The 20721-nt window shown below is 38.3% G+C and overlaps 1 protein-coding gene across 2 annotated transcripts in view; it reads left to right on the forward strand.

The window, feature by feature from the left end:
• il1rap.L (interleukin 1 receptor accessory protein L homeolog) overlaps positions 1–20721 on the forward strand; it is a 100243-nt gene that overhangs the window by 45176 nt on the left and 34346 nt on the right. For both annotated transcript variants that reach the window (XM_018263595.2, XM_041563261.1), the window contains exon 2: positions 10118–10182. In XM_018263595.2, coding sequence (XP_018119084.1) covers positions 10119–10182 — 64 coding nt within the window. In that variant the 5' untranslated portion in view covers position 10118. The remainder of the gene's footprint in view (positions 1–10117; positions 10183–20721) is intronic.

Below are 20721 nucleotides of genomic sequence, written 5' to 3' on the forward strand. Positions count from 1 at the left end.
TTTTTCTTTCTCAGGAAATATGCTACTAATTGATAATATATATATATGTGAGAGCCATCACTATATATATATATATATATATATATATATATATATATATATATATATATATATATATATATATATATTATAAAGTGATGGCACTCACAGTAAGGCAACAAATGGAGATAAAAAAGAAAAAAGTTTATTTTATCCAACGTTTCGGTCCCACACACGGACCTTTTTCAAGGAAACACAGTGCAGTGACAGTGTTCACAATTTATAGCCAAAGAGAGGCTATGTGATTAGAGAGCCCACCCACATTGATGACATCATCAACGAATGCACACTGTGGAATTTAAAAACACATACTGGTTATAACAATGGGCCCTGAATGTTTTTACCCTTATAAAGACCAATTCACACCATGGGGGCCCCTACATTCGGGGTCTTCAGGAGGCCAACGGAATCTGGCAACAAAGTGCCGGATACAGTAGAGGTGGGCGAGCCACTAGTGTGTATGTGTATATATATATATATATATATATATATATATATATATATATATATATATATATATATATATATATATATATACTATTTAAATAAATTATAATGTTTCAATCCCTGCTGTTTATATGCTTGACCATAATGTATCTCTTTACACCGAAACCGAAAGTAGCTGCTAGGCATTGCCTACTTATCAACGTTCTATATTCTCTTTTGTCAGTAGTCCAATAATCCTCCTTTATTTTACTGTAAATGTATTTGCCAGTGCAAAAAGATTGTGGTGTAGGCACTGAGTGGCTTATTGACCAAGTAGGGTGAAGCTGCTGTAAAGCCAATAAACAAAAGTGGATCAAATATCCCAGCTGATCTTCACTGACTTAGTTCCAGGCACATAAAAGACAGTATATATTCAGCTATAGTGAAGTACAGTATAGCCCTCACTAACAAAAAAAGAAAAGTGTATAGTGTGTTTTGTTTCTCAGGTAGTATTTTGGGTGTCTGATTAATTGCATTTAATTATTTGTTTTAGGTCTCTTAGACAAACTATTCATTTTTGTTTTAAAGCAGAAAGAAGCATTGCTTGTGCATGGATAGATAACCCAAAAAACAGATTAGGGGAATACGTTTGGAATATATGTTTGAAGCTCTGCAGTTACATTTGTAACATCTAAAAGAGAAGGAAATAAAGAGATTGCTAATAGATAAAATAAAGCTAAACAACATGCATCCATCATTTTGAACTAAGCTGGAAGAATTGTATGTTAGAGAGGCCATTCAGCTACAAGGAAGACATCAAGATTATCTGTGTCCTTGGTGTACTGCCGGGCTGGAAAAGAAGATGCTCCCTTGTTGATATTAAATCACTTTTTTTCCTTCTTAAAATAAACCATTTTGTGTGTGCCTGGGCATCTTGTGTGATGCTAGTATAATATATATTAGTATATTTCTGCAGGTATAAATGTATTTGCAAAGTTAAATCTTATAATGGCTAATTGGATGTCTTGTGTGAGCTAAGATGCAAAAATGCAGTGACAGCATGATCTTTTGGCCAAAATGATATCCTACCTGTCTGGAAGGGAAGCAACTAGAAATCTGCCAGGTAAATTTAGAAATCCCATTGTTCACGTCACATTAGGCAATTGAAATGAGTCTTTCCTGGGGGTCAGCATAGGCCAGTGTTATGATATGATCATTGATTCAGGGGCCATTACAATTACATTAAACCAATTTACTACTAATTCAGTCAAAGATCCGCTTGTTTGTAAAGGAAAATGCTGAACTTTAAGTTTCTATGGCAGAACATCTAATCTTCGTTAAGTGTTTATTTTTTTGTGTTACTGGTTCTAATTCATGCTACAGGAATACGATGTTACCTCAGCTGGCATTTAATGGCCTTCCTATGTTTCAGTCTTTCTTTTCTAATAATAGCATTAAGCACCATATTTACTAGCCAGGAGGCAACCCTAATTATCTCTTTAGTGTTTTAACAAATATACTTGTGGAAATAAGTAATTTATAATATCTAAGAAGAGGGCAGCACACCTCCTAATATTTTTAATAATGTCAGATCATGTCAGGAAATTGTAGGCCATGTTCTTGATCTTAGACAAGGAGTTTATTGGAGCTTCACATGGTCCCCCCACACACATATATGTATATGCTATTTTTATTTTATTATATTGCATGTATACTTGCATTAATCATTTCTGTATTATTATTTTTGTACTACTTTATGACAGGAACCAGTGATTGTGATGCACATGTCATGTATGCCTTGTGCCACCAACTTCCCAGTGAGTCAGAAGATTTCAGAGTAATTCTGTTATAGCCCAAGCTATCAGCTTGACCTGTCCAGAGGTTGCTTAATATAACAATATCATCGATAAAGGTGGGATTTTTGTCCAATAATCCGATAAAGTCAAGTTTTCCCAGTGACAATTCAATAAAGTTTTTGGACCATCAATCGTACGATTCAAATTGACACTCAATTTTGTCGTAACATTTTTTGCTCCGGCTTTTCTGAGAAGAATTATTGATAAATTAGTTCAATTCATGGATGGGAGTTTGGTCAACTTTGTTTTAATTAAAAAATTTGATTCATTTGAGTTTAAGTAAATAACCCCCTTAGTGTTTAGCCCGCATTGATATTATTTCTCCTGGGATATGACTGCAAAGTCTGGACATATTTGCAGTGCTAACTGTAACTGTAATCCAAAAAATATCTCCATAAACCCAGCTTGAATTAAAATATTCGCTTGGATAACTGATGGGCATTTTTCAACTCCATAGATAAAAATTCAGCATACTATTCATGTTCCAGTTGTTCAAATTAAGCTTAGCTAAAATGTTGCATGCTACAACTCCATCTGGTACTGCCAAACTCATGTTCCTCATGGATTCATTTGACAGTCTTAGCAGTGCATTCACATTCAATAATCTGTTTAGTTTACCTGTCTGCAATCTAGTGGAGCTGGAACAGAGTCAAAAGTACAGCTTTTAGAGAATAGTCTGAACCAAGAGAACCAGTGTATTATTTTCAGTATGTTTTCAGTTACAGTTATGTACAATTTAATTTGTTGTGTTTTGGTAGCCGATGATGCATAGAGTATAACAGTGCTTTATTAGCAGATTCACATAGCCATTACACATCAGCAGTAGCTTCCCTCTAACACCCCAAGCTGTATAGAAAGTACTGTGCATGCACAGCACACCTCATGTGCACAGTGACACCTACATGCCATTTGTATAAACACCACATATTACCCCTATAGTAGGAAAGCATTTGGGCAAATGTAATAAACAACAACAATGCATCTTAAAGCAATAATATACATTCATCACATAGTCCTTGGTCCATACAGGTAGTTTTCTGATTCTCTCAGTATGCCTTATAGGTTCACTTTCTTCAGGCCTATTGCAGTTGACATCAGGAGTAGGAAAATGTCCTTCATCAAATGGAGCTTCTCCAAAGTCATATTTAACAGGAGCAAGATGACTAGCATCCCATATGCGTCCATCAGACAGTTCATATGTGTATGATCCTCGCTGTCATCTCACTTCAAGTGGTGTAGTAAATTTAGATTGTCCTTATTTCATTTTTCCTGGTTTCTTAATTCTGACTAAATATCCAGGCTGAAAGTGCACTTATCTTGCACCACGTTTTCTGTCACGTTTTTCAAGCCTTGCATTTGGCTTGTTGACATTTGACAATGTCAGCAGTAGACGATTTTGTAGGCACAGTATTTTGTGGAAGTTTGATGTCTGCAACATGTAACTTAGTGCGCATCTGTTTGCCATGTAATAATTCAGCTGGAGATGATTGGGTTGTTGCATGGCTCGTTGCTCTGTAGTTTTGTAGGAACTCTGTTGTAAATACTTTCCAAGATTTCCCAGTAAGATTTGCTGTCTGTAGTGTTTCTTTCAGACATCTGTTGAAATGCTTGATTTCTCCATTTGCTTGTGGGTAATACACTGAAGATTTCATATGCACAATATTTCTCTCTCTCAGAAAGAATTCAAACTCAGATGAGACAAACTGTGGTCTGATATTAACTCCTTTGGATTACCTTCTCTGCTGAAGACTGTAGACAGAAATGTTATTACTGTAGCTGATGTTATATAAGAAACAAATGCAATTTCAGGCCATTTACTGTAATAGTCTTTCAAGGTTATAGCAAATCTGCAGTCTATATGAGCATCTGTAAAAGGACCGACAATATCAATAACAAGTTTTTCCCATGCTGAATCAGGAAATGGTACTGGCTGAAGTGGTAGTGTATGTGTGATAGCTGTTTTGTCATGATTCTGACAAGTAACACAAGAATGAATGGCAGTTACCACATCGCCATCCATTGCTGGCCACCAGTATAGTTCTTGTAGTCTTTGTTTTGTACGTACAATTCCTTGATGACTCTCATATGCAAGTTGTTTTCTCGCAAGGTCTCTGGTACCAGTAAGCGGTGAGCTCCATGGACAACATAGCCATCTACTAAGGATAGTTTATGTCTAATCCTGTAGTAAGGTTGAGTATCAGGACTGGGTTTCTTCTCAGCATTTGGCCATTTGCTTTGTAAGATGTCCGGTAGTTTTACTTGAATTGGACATGTGAGACAAGCTTGCTTAAAATCAGCAGCTGTAACTGTAGATGATAGTAAATCACTCAGTGCTACAACTTCTATGTCCTCATCCAGTGTATCAGAAGCTGCAGGTAAAGGTAAACGTGACAAACAAGCAGCAGTATCATTTTTCTCTGCATGATCAGCATGGATCTGTGTGAGAACTGCACCAACGCCATAGTCTGGAGCATCTGTAGTAACCATAGTGGGTAGTGCATGATCAAATAACGCTAGCGCTGGACTGTTCACAAATTAACTGTTTCAAAACTCTGTTGAGCAGTCTCTGACCAAACCAGGCTCAAAGTTCCACATAGTAGTGCTCTAAGTGGCTCCACAACTGAAGCATATTTGGGAATAAACTTGGAATACCATGAAGTAAGACCTAAGAAAGCTTGTAAGGTCTGAAAATCAGATGGAGTAGGTGCTTGGGTAACTGTGTTGACATGGTCAGGGTCAGGCAGTAGTCCATCTTGTGAGATTATATGACCCAGAAATTACAGCTGAGTTTGTCTGAAGTGGCATTTCGAAAGGTTCAGTTTCAGTCCTGCAGAATCAATGCATTTCAGAACATTTTTTAGGTAATTGTCATGAAGAACCATAGTTGGAGCATAGACAATTATATCATCCAAGTAGCATTGTACACCAGGTATGTCATGGAATATAGAAGACATCAGTCTTTGAAAACAACTCGGGGCTGAAGCCAGTCCAAAAGGTACACGCTTGAACCAAAACAAACCATCATGGGTGATAAATGCAGTGAGGTCTCTGCTTTCCTCATGCAGTAATACTTTATGATAAGCACTCCAGGAAGATCCAGAGTAGAAAAGAATTTTGCTCCTTGGAGTTCTGAAAATATTTCCTCTATTTGTGGCAAAGGATGATTATCCATAACAACTGCTTTATTAGGTTCACGAAGATCAACACACAATCGAATACCTCCAGTTTTCTTCATTGTTACAACAATTGGTGAAACCCATTCGGAGGATTCTGATTTTTCAATCACATCTTGCTCTACCAGTTTCTTTAGTTCTTGTGAGACAGTCTCCCTTATAGAGTAGGGCAATCGCCTCAATTTTTGGCATAATGGTTTTACATCTGGACACTGGCTGTGTGGCAGGCACTGGTGCTGTAGTAATGAGACCATCAACTAATTGTAGGTTTAATGCAGCAAAGAGATCACTTCCAAGTATAGCAGTACCCTTATTCACAATGTAAAAGTCACATTTTGCAATATTTGATTCAAATTGTACAGTCACTGGCAAGAAACTAAGCACAGGGATTGGATCATTTAAGTAACTGACCAGTCTCAGGGCAGGTGCAACAAGCGGATCTTTTGCAAAGTATTTCAAGAAAACATCCTTTGGTATTATAGAAACAGCTGAACCTGTATCAGGCATCAGGTTAATGGAGTGTCCCTTGTCAGCAGAAGCAGTATTGACATTGACAGTGCATATAAACTTGTCTGGAATAAATATGTCAGCTTTGTCCACACCTAATACTGTGACATTTGTAGTAGTGACTTCATGAACATTTTTATCAGATCTACGGCAGATCTTAGCAAAATGTCCTATTTTTTTGCATTTGTGGCACTGTACAGCTTTTGCAGGACATGTAGCATAATTTGCATAGTGTTGTGTTGAACCACAGCGAAAGCAGTATTTTTTATTTGTATTTGCTGCACAGTTTTGCACTGAATCGCTTTCCTTAGCACTGTATTTTGCCTGTGACTGTGAATTATTAGGCCACAGTGCTGAATTCACAATTACTGAGAGTTTTAGCCTTTGCAAGGGTTAAATCCTGCTCTAGGAGCAGTCTCTCTCTAATGCGTGGTGAATTCGTTTTTTCCGCTATTTGGTCTCTTAGCATCAGCGCCGGGCCAGCCTGGGCAGACACCCTAGGCAGTCGGCTGGTTGGAGCGCCCCACAGTAACACACGTGCATGAGCGAAAAACCGTGTGCGCGCTAGTGCCGGGGCCAAGCACTTACTGTGCCCAAGGCAGGACGCGCCGCTCACCACCCTCCCTCCTGCACCTCCCTCTCAGCAGTACATTAGTGGTGATGAGCGCATCATGGGAGGAGCGGGTCTGGGAAGAAGCAGGGCAAAGTATTAAGTCCTGTGCTGGTGAGCTGTTATAGAAGGGCCGGAACACAGGTAGGCAAGCAGATGGGGCACATGCCAGTGCCCCACCACCGCTGCGCCCTAGGCATGTGCCTCTTCTGCCTACCCCTAGTTCCGGCCCTGCTTAGCATTTCATCTGTTAGATTCCCAAAGTCACAGGTAACAACCAGCTCTCTCAAAGCTGCTACAAATTGTGCTGTGGATTCGCCATTACGTTGTCCACGTTGGCGGAACTTATATCTTTCAGCAACCACATTTACTCTTGGCACAAAAAGTTCTTTATAGCAGTAAATGCAGTTTCATAAGTATCATCAGCTAATAGAATATGCGCTGTCCCTCTGCTCCCAGGCAGTGAATAAGTAAAGCACGCTTTCTAGCAACAGAAATATCCCCTTGGTCAGCAGCAATAATGTAATTTTCAAACGTACGGGTCCAAGCAGTAAAAAGAATGGTAGGCTCACCAGGGTTTGGAAGAAAAGCTGCATGCTGCTGCAGAGGTAGAAGAGACATCTCGTCGCCAATTTGTTGTGTTTTGGAAGCCGGGGATGAGTAGAGGATAACAGTGCTTTTATTAGCAGATTCATGCAGCCATTACACATCAGCAGTAGCTTCCCTCTAACACCCGAAGCTGTATAGAAAGTACTGTGCATGCACAGCATTACTCATGTACACAGTGACACCTACAGGCCATTTGTATAAACACCAGAATTTGGTCCAAATAACGATTTTGGAAATAGATTTTTTTTCATTGGATCTGGTCTGATGTGGGTCAGTGGGTGGCAGTTGTTAAATTGCAATTACGCATAAAGTAGCTGGTTTGATGCAGCATAGCTAGCAAATTGCTCCTGTATTATACTCACTGCACTGAAATCCTTTAAGTTTTTGCACAGATTGCATCTATGGTCTTATATGTGCATGTAGTTTTCATCTGTTTTGCGATATACACTTTACGTTTTTTTAAACAGCATATATTATACTGTGATTACATGTGGGTTGGAATGATAGAAACATACAAGAGGTCATTTACATTCACAGTTGCAATAGTGTAAATTTCCCTGCAATCAGTTGCGCGTTAAACCCCATTCATTAAAAGTTCTTGCAAAGGGTGTTTCTTCACTTCTCTATAGTTACGCTTGGCACCCATCAGTCCCAGACTATCCTGCCTTCTCTTCTGAATCAAGCACAGTTGTGGAGCTACCGACAACTCTGAACCATGTTATAGCTCAAGCGTTCCAACATCAGCTTGCATGAATCGCCATAGCACAATTGAACCAGAATATGTCATTTGCACCAACTGCCAGAAATAGGGATGCACCGAATACACTATTTGGGATTTGGCCGATTCCATGAATCCTTGGTGAAAGATTCGGCTGAATACGAAATCCGAATCCTAATTTGCATATGCAAATTAGGGTCAGGAAAGATTAACAATCTTTTACTTGCAGAAGTACAAAGTGTAATTTTGGACACAAATCATCATCTTTTTTTTACCCCGAATAATTCATAATCAATTTACTTGCACATACGCACCACTTTGAGTTATTTTTTGAAAATCACAATATATGTTATTAATGTATATTAGTAACACTATTAATAGTATAAGCCTACACTAAGCAGCCCAAAATGCACAATAATCTAGTAACCATAGCCCAATTTGTGCAGTGTTTGAAGTCTAAGGGCACAAAGCAATACATGAAATTTCCCAGTTTCATGTATTTAGCAAAACGGCCAAAAAGAAGAAAAACTGCTTAGTTCACTGTAGAACTGAAGCTGCACAGGAAGTTTGTCATCTCTAATACTAGTAAAAGGCGATCTGTCTTTATTATGTGTGTTCTATTAACTGTTATCCTGCGGCTACGGACAAACGTCCGATTTCACTGCTCTTTTATTTCCCGTAACTGAAAGTATTGACCTATATTAGGGCTAGCATTAGTGAGGTATTTGCCTCAACCCTGTAGAGCATGAAATGCAATTACAAAAAGCTCTGCAACAGGAATTCTGACAATCCAAACAGCTACCCATTCATTTTCTTTGCAATGATACATGCACCTGAACTGTACACCTTTTAAATATAAAAAAAAGTATACAAAAAACATTATTAGTACTTTTTATTCTTCCCTCCCCCATTACTCCCCTGCTGCCCTCCCTCTCCATATCCAGTGATCTGCCACTCCCTCGTCATCCCCCATCTGCCCTCCCTCCACCGATCGTTCAAAAGTAAATATGGGTATGGGGTCTGTTATCCCGAAATCCGTTTTCCAGAAAGCTCTGAATTACAGGAAGGCCATTTCTCAAATAATCCAATTTTTTTAAAAATGATTTCCCTTTTCTCTGCAATAATAAAACTGTACCTTGTAAAGTTTAATTAATCCTTATTGGAACCAAAATCAACCTATTGGATTTATTTAATGTATAAATGATTTTTTAGTAGACTTAAGATATGAAGATCCAGATTATGGAAAGATCCGTTATCTGGAAAACACCAGGTCCCAAGCATTCTGCATAACAGGTCCCATACATGTGTAAGAATGATACTTGCTTGGGGGAGAGGGGTTGGCTGTGGTTGAGAGAGCAGGAACAGGGGCCCCTGTGGTGGGCCACCGACATCCCAATACGACCCTGAACTCACTTAGCAAGGATATAAGGGTCAGTGTAGGCCATTTATCTGCATCACAGTGTGCAAATTTGCAATATAATTGCCATGTTGTAGCGTTTTCTCCCTCATTCTAGTATAATTGTGTTTGCCAAGGGGGATGTGTCTGGTGCAGTTGTGGCCAAAGCTTTAAAATTGACAAAGTTGCAGGTGCACTTTGAAGCAAATCAGACACAATTGCACTGAAAAAAAGTCCTGTTGGTGTTATATACAGCTAGTGGCGTAACTAGATGTTATTGTGCCCCACAGCAAATTCATTTTAGGGCACCCAACATATTCAGAGGTTGTCCTATTTTACCAATATATATTGAATCTGTTCATTAATTAGAGCCTCATCTGGGCCCATATACCGCCTGCCCCCCCCTGCAGCCACAGGACCTGCTTCCTCAGTAGTTACACCCCTGTTTCCAGAAGGAGACAAGTCGCTGTGGGAACCCTGGAGTTGAAGCCTGGTTAGGAGGTGGTGGTAGCTCCAGGGTGCTCACAACAGCCTACATCAACTGAACAGGAGGCAAACAGACACTAAGCACAGATTTATGGAAATGTGCATATTGATGCGAGTGCCTGTGCTTTGTACCTTACAGTGGATTTTTACAAATGCCAACATCTTAGCTACTGGTAAATATCTGGCTTGTAGGATGTCTAGGGAATATGAAGCAGCTTTCTCTAGAAAATGTTTAAATCACTATTTTATTTGTGTGGCATTATTTTGTTGTATTGACTGTGCATTTGTTTCTGGCAGGATGAAGTTAGGCTTTCTCCTGTGCTGTCTTTGTGTCTTCACTGCCCCAAGATGCAGCGCGTCTGGTAAGTAACACTTGAAAGAATATTTATGTGAAAGAGATTTATAAGCGTTTGCCAAGACTTTGTTTGTCAGCTCAGCTCTCCTTTTAAGACTTAATCTGCACTTCTTGTTACTGGGCTGCTTTTCTGTCTACATATATGAAAATTCCTTTTGTAAAGCAAGCAAGAGCTTATGGATTCCTAGTAAATTATAGTTACTAGATTTTCAAACAAAATGTAAGAGGGCCAATGATTGATTTATTTTTTTCAATAGAGACCATGACTGATATTTTAACCATGGCCCCTCACCTTGAGAAATAATTCCAAATTCTATTTTATCATGTTAGTCAAGCAAAATAATCTATATTTATACTATAATTTATTTAAACCTTGTTTCCTTCAGCCTGGGAATTCATCATTTTAGCAAGCAGGCAGCTGCCATTTTGTGAACAATGTTATTAATGCAAGCCTTGCATCATCTCAAAATCTTATTTTTAACATGCCTTATGGTATGGAAACAGTAGTATTTCATCAGCGACATAAAGTTTATTGGATTAACAGAAAATATGAAATATGCATCATAACAAAATTAGACAGGTGCATAAATGTGGTTATCCCAACAGAGATATTACATCAATACTTAGTTGAGACTCCTTTTGCAAATGTAACAGCCTCTAGACGCCTCCTACAGCTTTTGATGAGTGCCTGGATTCTGGATGGTGGTATTTTCGTTACCCAAATTTTATCAAGCCAGTTTTTCACATTTGATTTCATACAACTGAATACTACTTCACTAGAAATCTTTGTTCAGAAAACACCCCAGTACTCAGATGTTCCTGGGAAATGAAAGACATACCACTGTTATATTTTTTGTTGAAAGTGGAGTAAATTATTATGCAGGCTGAGGGGGTTCCCAAACTTTTTCATATGACTGTACTGACTGAACTAAATGTTCAGCATCTTTATAGTAGTAATGATCCATACCTTCAGAGTTGTCACAGGAGTTTCCCATCTTGGGAAACTTGGATTTTGTTAGAAGTGTCTGCAACTTGCACATGCTCAGTGGGTTTTGGGCAGCTGTTTAGAAGTTAATCTTAGGGTTGTCGCAAATTATCATGCAGAAAATAAAGTTTGCCTGTTATATAAGCTGATGCTACAGGGCTGATTATTACTTTCTGTAATGTGAATATTTTCTAATCAGCCTAATATTGTGACAGTTATATTACATATATTCAGTACATTGTGCATCTGCCCCTAAGCTCAGTAACTGACAGCAGCACAGAGCATGAAAAGAAGTTGGGGAGCTACAGGGGCATCTTCGGGGGTACAAATCTTCACTGCTAAAGGGCTGTGATTGACTTGAGCTAGAACGGAATCCCATAACATAATGTGCAACATTTCTGCCCTACTTCTTTAGTAAAGCTTCTTCTTTAAACCAGAAATTTGGCTCTTCTAGTTCAGAGAGCACAACTGCAAATTATTAAATTATAGCTTTTTTCCAAAATAATAAAACAGTAGCTTGTACTGGTGTATAACTAAGCTGCTTAAATTCGTGTTGGGAGCAAAATAGTCTTAGTGGGAGCTGAAATTCACAAAAGCTTGCTGTTGCTGCACTGTCACTGACCTCGTACCTCGCTATTACACCCATGAAGAAACATTGCTGATTCACAAAAACTCATCACAGCCTGCAGCAAATCTTTATTTCTCCAAGCCCCATAGAGCCTGCAGGATCTGAAGAGGGTTGATAGGTGTCAACTCACTCGTGACTGACAGCATAATATATTTTTATCTCTGACACCAAAATCTAGCAAGCTGTCTGTAGTATGCACCATAAATTATTCCCTGCTCCTAAATCTTCTCAATACAAGCCTGATTATTTTCTTAGCCAGCACCAATTCTGCAACATAGGCAGGCCTGTTTCTCTAATGTGAATCTTTAAATATCATTCTTACGTAAGGATCCATTAATTTCTGTTCTGCCGGCGAATAATGGCTAGTGTTGCTCAGCTGTGTATAGGGTTAAGATGTTATTGGCAAGACTAATAGAATTGATGAGCAATCTTCAAATTGTGCTGCTCATGCTGAAAAAAACTGCTTGCGTAAGGATTCCCTAAATGAATATGTCCGATCAATGACAACAGACAGACAAGCACCAGGTGAGCATTGCGAAATAGGTCAAGGTGTTTGAATTTGACTGGCTGTGAGTCCCATTGTATAATCAGCAGGGTGCTCAAAGGATGAACCCAATTTCTCTTTATGCAGCACAGACTGTTTTTTCTTAACAACGGTGAAAGTTAGATGATGGCCTACATCTCTCGCAGGATTAGATATTCTCCAGTCAGTCTAGCCACAGCATAAATTCATCTCTTCCATGAGGTGCAGGTTTAAAGTGTAAAATAACTTTGCAAAGGTGCTGAGTGTTCCACTCTACACTCTGCATTATACCATGGTTGAGCCATTCAGATGTAATCAATATGGGTTATGTAGTAGAAAAACTTATACAAGTTTTAATTTGATTCATGGCTCATAGCAATAAAGGGATTACGAGGGTACAATTATTATTATTATTATAATGTACAGCAAATGGATGTATTCAAATGACAGTTGCATACAAAAAAAAAAGCAACCAATACAAGAGGTATAGAAGGTCCTGCTCAAAAGAGCTTACAATCTAAAACAGAATGGTTTGAGAACTGGTGATTGGGGGGGGGGTAACAGGGGCACCTATTCTTTCCATGTTACAACTTACAGTTGCTAAGCAGTAGGAAGCCTTCTATGAAGACAGAATGTGGATTCATTCTATATCCCTTCCTGAATTGCATCATTCATTTATTGACTACATTCTATAGTTAGCCAAGTTTCAAAAGGCTGTTTTATTATAATTCTATAAATCTATTGCTTTTATACAGTAAATCATGTAAACCCAGTCCACCAAGTTATGTAGGGGTGTAACGGTGTGGATCCATTACAAGCTGTGCAGTGGTACAACTATGTTATTGCCTTTACAGGGGTTTCTGAAATGTTAACCACAATTACATTTGGATGTGCCTCTTCCAGAAATGGCAACCAGAAGAGCTGTACAATACATTAATTATAAATGTAATTTTTTTTATACAGCCCCTTAAATTGGCAGTTGTAATTTTGACCATTCTAGTGTTGGCAGCATCTTTCAACATTCGTACCTACAGTATAGAGAAAGGCAACACTATTTTTTTTTTTTATGCTCTGAAGTAAATACCTGAAGTACATTTTGCTACGTAGTCATGTGCTAAAATTACTCCGAAATGTTGTTCAGCTATAAACTGAGCCATCAACATGAAACAACAGATTGCTGAGATTAGTGTGAAAGCCAGAAACCATGAAATGTCAATTGAAGAGAGAGGAAAAATAAAGCATATACGGTATATTGTGATTTTTTTTTTTGCCAGTTACACATAAAATAACTTAAGTAGAGATCTACACTTAGTAGATTGATAAAAAGAAATGAATGAAAAATGTATATACAATTTAACAATGCAGATATAGTAACTGGTGATGAGATCAATTATGACAATATGTGCATGAGCTGTGTATCATACATGCACCTATAAAGCCCTTGGCTTGGCTTCATTACCTAGCTGCCCTCGCTGCACAAATCCTTCTGAGAGATTTTTAATGCATCAAATGAAGCTTTAAAGGATACAATAGGGGAGAATACAATTTTAACACATTCAAATAAAATGCCAGGAATTTCTGTGGTTTCAGGGACTGTCTTTTCTTTAAAAGAGCAGAATCCCCCTTCCCTTATGGTCCTCCCATCATCTAGGGAAAGACATAGAGGAAGCATAAAATAAATGAATAAAAAGCTGTATTGTTTTTTGCTTGGGGATAATCGGCGGATAACATAACTGTAAACGCAGATGCTTGGTCTCTTTTGTCCGTGTTTTGCCATAGACTCCTTCAGATCATATTCTAGCTATTATAGTGTATCCTGTTGGGGGTGACAATAATTCTGAGAGGGCAGGTTTCATTGATGTGTTTGTAGAAATATAATTTCCTGGGTCTCTAGTAGTGATTCGTCTAACAACAACTGGACTTGGAAATGTTTCATCACTCATCTGATGTAATATATTTTACATGCGGCAATTCCAACTAATGTGATGGGGCAGGTATTGTCGGGGTGCTTCATAGCCCATTGGTGAGGAGATTTTCTTTCATGGAAACAGTGGATAGCTTTGAACATGTTCAAGAGAACCACATAGTTAAATGTAATATGTATGGAATGGCCTGTTCCATGCAATATAGCCATTTATCAAACACAATTTAATTTGTGCCATGCAATATGGCCATTTATCAAACACAATTTAATTTTAAAGTCCAAATAAAGCACATGTCTATTGTTATAAAAGTGGATTGTAACTTTTAAGTTAACTTTTAGTATGTTATAGAATTTCCTTTTCTAAGTTTTTTATCAATTGGTTGTAATTGTTGATAGTTTTTATTTTTTTTTTAAACTGTCCTGGTCTTTGTGTCTTCTCTCTTTCAACTTTCAGAAATGAGTCACTGGCCCCAGCAGCCGCAAAGCTATTGATCTGTGAGGCTATAATTGTATTGTTATTGTTACTTTTTATTACTAAGGGTAAATTATTATTACTAGGGTAAATTGGACCCTAGGAACCTGAAAGCTGTAAAACACAGAGATAAATTATTTTAAAACCCTAAAAAATTAAGACCAATTGCAAATTGTCTCTGAATATCACTGTCTACATCAGGAGTGCCCATACTTTACTTATGCGAGTTCTACTTTTAGTGATGTTGTCCCATTATGATCTGCATCCATAAAAGCATTGTTAGCATTCTGTTCCATGGAAATATTATTTAAATATTAATGTGTGAGAAAATGTATATTGCTATATTTAACAAACAACTATTTCTTATATTACCATAACATAATAAATATCTGAATGAAAATCATGAAATAGAAGGGTGATCTAGACAAGCTGTTTGCGATCTACTGATCACCAGCTAAAGGTCTACTGGTAGATCCAGATCTACCTTTTGGGCAACCCTGGTCTACATCATACCAAAAGTTAATTTAAAGATGAACTGCACCTTTAAGATTAAACCACAGGGTTGCTGTGCTTCTTCCGACAGCCAGAAGCCATATGACCTATGTTTAGAACCCCATCCTACTCAACCCTAAATTGTATTCAATGTTTTTATGATATGACCTTATTTTGGGGGGGCATAGTATAGGTGCAATAGAGCACTCAGTGTACATGCACTTTAAGCACCCTTGTGTGCACTATGCCATGGGGGTTGGATAAGGAAGGCCACAGTGGAAGGTAGAGTTTGAAATGTAAGGTAGAGTTACATGGTTTGTAATACCATTGTGAAACAGGGCTGCTAGACCTAGTATGGGGACAGTTGCTCCATGTCATGCATACAGTAAAGATAGATAGGTCATATTTATTCTGGTGCGTAATTGCCCTTTAAAAATACATGCGTAACAATACCCCTTAAAAAATCTGCAGGGCATAAATATTGTCTTTGTGTTGATGTTCTTGTTTACTTGTGTTATCCTACTTTGTTGTTTATTGTGATGGCAAAGCCTTTCTAATTGGCACAACACAGTTTATCAAAATTGATGGAGGAATGTGCTAATTATGTGCAAAGAAAAAGGATCTAAGAGAGGCATACCTGTATATAACTTGCCTGAATGCTTTGCCTTTTTCATAATATCTGCAAACACTTGCAGGTTCAATCTAGAAAGTAATTTCCTAACATTTAAATTGGAGAAAATGCTTTAAATATAGAGCACAAAATTTCAGTTCAGTGGAGATTGTAATTGGCTAAACTTTATTCATAGACTTGGTGATTTCAAGTAAATTGATTGGTCACATTAGACAGATTTTAATTAGCTTAAGAGATGGTGAAGCTCAAACCAAGTCCTACTAATAAGCATGCTCCGGTACAAAGGTCACTTTACTTTGTTCTTCCTCTGATACACAGCATCAAAACAATGTATTTATCTGCAAGAAGAAAACACCAAACTAAACACTTCCCAAAGATTCAGACCATTCCTCATTTGGTCTGCTGCCTCGGAAATGTCAGGGCGCAGACAACTGTACCCATCTATCATTACGATGTTCCTGCCGAATGGCAATGTAAGCCATTAAATGTCTCTCTTATGAGAATGACGCATCTACCAACCCACGTTCATTATGATGTTATTATAACACAATCAAATGACTTTGAATTTGTTGATTCTATTCCAAAATTCAAAGGGAGTAGAAGGTTCTCGGGTTTCATAAAATATTAAAAAGTCATGCTAGTCTGAAATACTAATAGACAAGAACACAGTGTTTAATTAGAATTCTAAAGAACTGCTTTTAAGGAGAAATATCTGAACAAAATAAAGTGAAGATTAAGCCACTGATCTATAATTACTCAGTCCCCATAGAAGATTAATGTAATTCTGATGTAATACTAAACTAGGCAGTTTATCTTTCTGCCTGAAGATGAGTTTAACTGTTAATAAACTTTCTGATGTGCAAAGAATCACATTTTGTGGCTATTCTACCTTCAGATGTTTGAATTTGGGCACGTTGAATAGAAAAATGGCATCCAATTGTAAAAATAAAAAGGAGACCTATAGAAAGTTTGAACAAATTTAAATGCATTTGGTCTGCTTAACCTTAACTAGTAAGTATTGACATTTTTTGAACATGCAAGTTGGGATTAATGTGTATGGGCACAAGTTGTAGTATTGCATTCAAAAGAATGCCCAAATTTGCACTTCTGTTCGTGGATTGACCTTTTTTATTTCTCCCTTTGAAAAATATGCCCAGCAGCAAATTTTTTTTATATCATCAATGCCTTTCCCATATATGTGAGTCTAAGGCAAAATAGAGTTATAAGCAATTATCCCTAATCCACCTTGTATAATAACAAGGATGGTCCAGCTCATCATGATTATTGTTTTGGACTGTTCTAAAATTACTAGTAATAAAGGTTACTTTGATATACCTGCATCAATATTGCTCAATGAAGTCTAGACCCAAATGGTACCACTTTCATGTATATTCATTATTGCATAACGATTTTGCCTAGGCATCCTGAGGCAATTTTGTCAGCCATCTTGCCAAAGTAGAGAATGTTAATGAGATAAAAGAGCATGTTTATAATGATAGGCAAGGTGCAAAAACTGGCACAACCCAATACGTTTTTTTTTTTCAAGAATACACAATGTTTTTTCAACTCTCCAGGTTGATTGTGCCCAATTCCATCTGTGTGCACCACAGTTATATAAGCAATAATGAGACTTATAATGAAACCCTTTTGCATTTGCCTTAAGATAGCTAAAATTATTTGGTTGGGAAATTTGGCCAATTTGACATACTGCTTGCTGTTTTGGGCAAGTATGATAAATCATGGGACCATTCAGGCTGATAATCTTGTAGCCCTGGTGGATTGAGGATTAATGACTTTTAAGGAAAATTTTAATTGGTCTGCCAAAAGTAAATGAAAATGAGCCACATCTCTGAGGCTCTTCTTTGCTTTTTGCTGTTCTGATTGTTTGGTCCATAGGTTGAACCTGTGAATAACCACCTTAAATGAGAACTAAACCCTAAAAATGACTGGCTAACAATGCCATATTTTATATACAGCACTTATTGCACCAGTCTGAAGTTTCAGCTTCTCAACAGCAACAATGATCCAGGTCATCAAACTTGTCACTGGGGGTCACCATCTTGGAAAGCGTCTGTTGAGAAGCTGAGCTTAGTGGTCATCGCTAATTATCAAGCAGAAAATGAGGCTGGCCTGTAATATAAGCTGATGCTACAGGGCTGATTATTAACTGGTGATGCTAGTTGCACTGGAATCTGTGCTGCCATGTAGTAATTATCTGTATTAATTACTGATCAGCCTTATATTTTGACATTTCTATTCTGAATAAACAGTATATTGTGAGTAGGTCCTTAAGCTCAGTTAGTGACAGCAGCACAGAGCATGTGCAGTGAATCAGCAGAAGATTGGGAGCTACCGGGGCATTTTAGGGGGCACAGATCTTTACTGCTAAATGGCTGTGGTTGCTTTGGGCTGGTACAGAAGCCCAAAATACAATGTACATTTCTTGACTACTTCTTTAGTTAAGCTCTAGTTTTTCTTTAAGGCAGGTTTACTATAAACACAACTGACTCAAGGGTGCAGAATGCTTCTGGCCAGGAGCATGAGTATAGCATTTGGTGCCAACCAGTAATAAGTGAGCCCTATGTATTGCCACCACATTCATCACTTGCCTAAATCTGAAGTTTTCAAACAGTGTCAAAAGTGATATGATTTAAATTGTAAGACCAAACTTTTGTGTACACTCTCTTCTTAGTATTCTTCTGACTATCAGTTGAGGGACATTGTGAACAACCTCTACATGTTTTCCGGTCGAAACCTGTCACTTCTAGGTGGATTCCACTGAAGTAAATGACTGGCTGAATAGCCTTATTTGGTGTTTCTCTGCCAGCTGAGAAATAGCTGTACTGTACTGTAAGTGGAGCTCAGCTTTGACATGAAGAAGGACTTCATGTTTGAATATACAAATGCTCCCAGATTGCGGGACCTGATCACACGCAGTTGTACTGCCATTAATTGAAATGCCTCAGTATTTTAAACTTTTAAGCTCTGGGTTTTGGTTCCTTTTAAATGACTTGATTAGTCAGTTGACTTTCAACCTCTCATTAAATAAATGGTTTGTGGAGGCATATTTGTGTCTGTGTAGGAAGGTTTCTGTCTGTGTGTTGAACCTCCAGACACCAGATTTAATTTCAGAGTAATTAAAAAATGTTGTAAGTGACCACATTGCTGTATGTGGGTGGAAAGCTTTATGCAGTATACAATACAGCCATCTGTGTTAATAAACTGATGTCCACGTCTGCTCTTTATTAAACAAACTCAAGATAAAATTTTCATCTGAATAATCTGAATTTGCTATCAGTTTATGAAAAAAAACAATTATCAGTTTATCCAATAAGAGATTCTAAAACAACTGGACTTGCTGAGTAATCATTGAAGAAGTTTCACTACTAATCCAAGCAGCTTCTTCAGTTCAACTGACTGGTGTGGGAAGGCCTCGGTATATAAACTCTTCCAATAATCCAATCACAACGGCACACTGCAACTCTTCAGAGAGGTGACATCTGAAACTAATAGAGGTTTTGATTGCTCTGTAGTAACTGTGATAGGATTACCAATGTGTCATGCAACATGCAACTAGAAACAGGTGTTGAATGGGTGTGTGAAGTGTTCTGAAATTGTCGGGGTACAGATGTTAGAACAGTATTGTATGTAGCAGACAGGTGGAGTCAAAGGCCAAACCTCTGTTCAGGGATGGTTTCTCTACCTTGACATTAATCGCCTCTTTCATGCCTCGTTCAAACCAGCGGTTCTTTTTCCAAGATTTGGACATTGCTATCTTCAAAGGAGTGTCCCTTGTCTTTTAGGTGTAGAAAGACAGCAGAGTCTTGCCCTGTAAAGTTTGCCCTCCTATGCTGAGCCATTCACTTGGTGAGCAGTTGTTTTGTCTCCCCAATGTATAAGGCAGTGCACTCCTTACTACACTGGACTTCATATACCACATTGCTTTGTTTTTCTTTAAGTGTTGGATCCTTTGGGTGTACCAGTTTTTGTCTCAATGTGTTGCTAGGTTTGAAAATCTTCATAGTCATTATCAGTTTAGTAATTAAAGGAGAATTCAACCCTTAACTAAAATAAACCCTACCCTAAGTAGACCCCCCTCCCTCCTCCCCCCCGGAAATGCCCCTTACTTTTTACTTACCCCTCGGTGCAGATTCAGGGATCACAGTTCATGGCAGCCATCTTTCAGGTCTTCGTGTCTTCTTCTGGCGCTTCAGCAATTTCCGTTCATTTCGTCGCATGTCCAGTTGTCGCAAACCAGGAAATTGCTCGAACTGCCCATGTGCCTCTTCGCCGGTCTCAGTCTCAGATTATCGAAGACCCAGAAGACGGCTGCCATGAACTGCAACCCCTCAATCTGCACCGAGGGGTAAGAAAAAGGTAGGGGCATTTCCCCCAGTGGCAGCTAGGCTGGGGTGGAGTGAGGGGGGTCTACGTAGGGTAGGGGGCAGGGGTTTTTTTTAGTTAAGGGTTGAATTCTCCTTTAAAGATATATTGGTTGACTGGACCATCGGGGGACCAAAGGGCTCAGTATTTCTCCATGCATGGCCACAGTAGTGGGTTAATCCTGCTGATTCCTGTTAAGCTTCTTTATGTTTCTTACTCATCAATTTAAATGTGATGGAAAAATATTGATCGCATCTTCTTTTTTAATTCTAGAGTAGGATAATGGAAATGCTCCAGGTGTTCTTCATATTGACAAAAACAGCACGGAAGCAGCATTTCTGCATTTTGCTTACTCATCTAAATGAATATGCTTCAATTAACCTAAAGGAAAGAATAAACACTTTTTCCTATATTTTTATCTCCTGATAACAATACGTTTTAAGGTGGCCATACACGGGCCGATAAAAGCTGCCGACAGACCGTGTCGGCAGCTTATTGGCCCGTGTAT

The sequence above is a fragment of the Xenopus laevis genome, chromosome 5L (assembly GCF_017654675.1).
Source record: "Xenopus laevis strain J_2021 chromosome 5L, Xenopus_laevis_v10.1, whole genome shotgun sequence".
Taxonomy (NCBI): Eukaryota; Metazoa; Chordata; class Amphibia; order Anura; family Pipidae; genus Xenopus; species Xenopus laevis.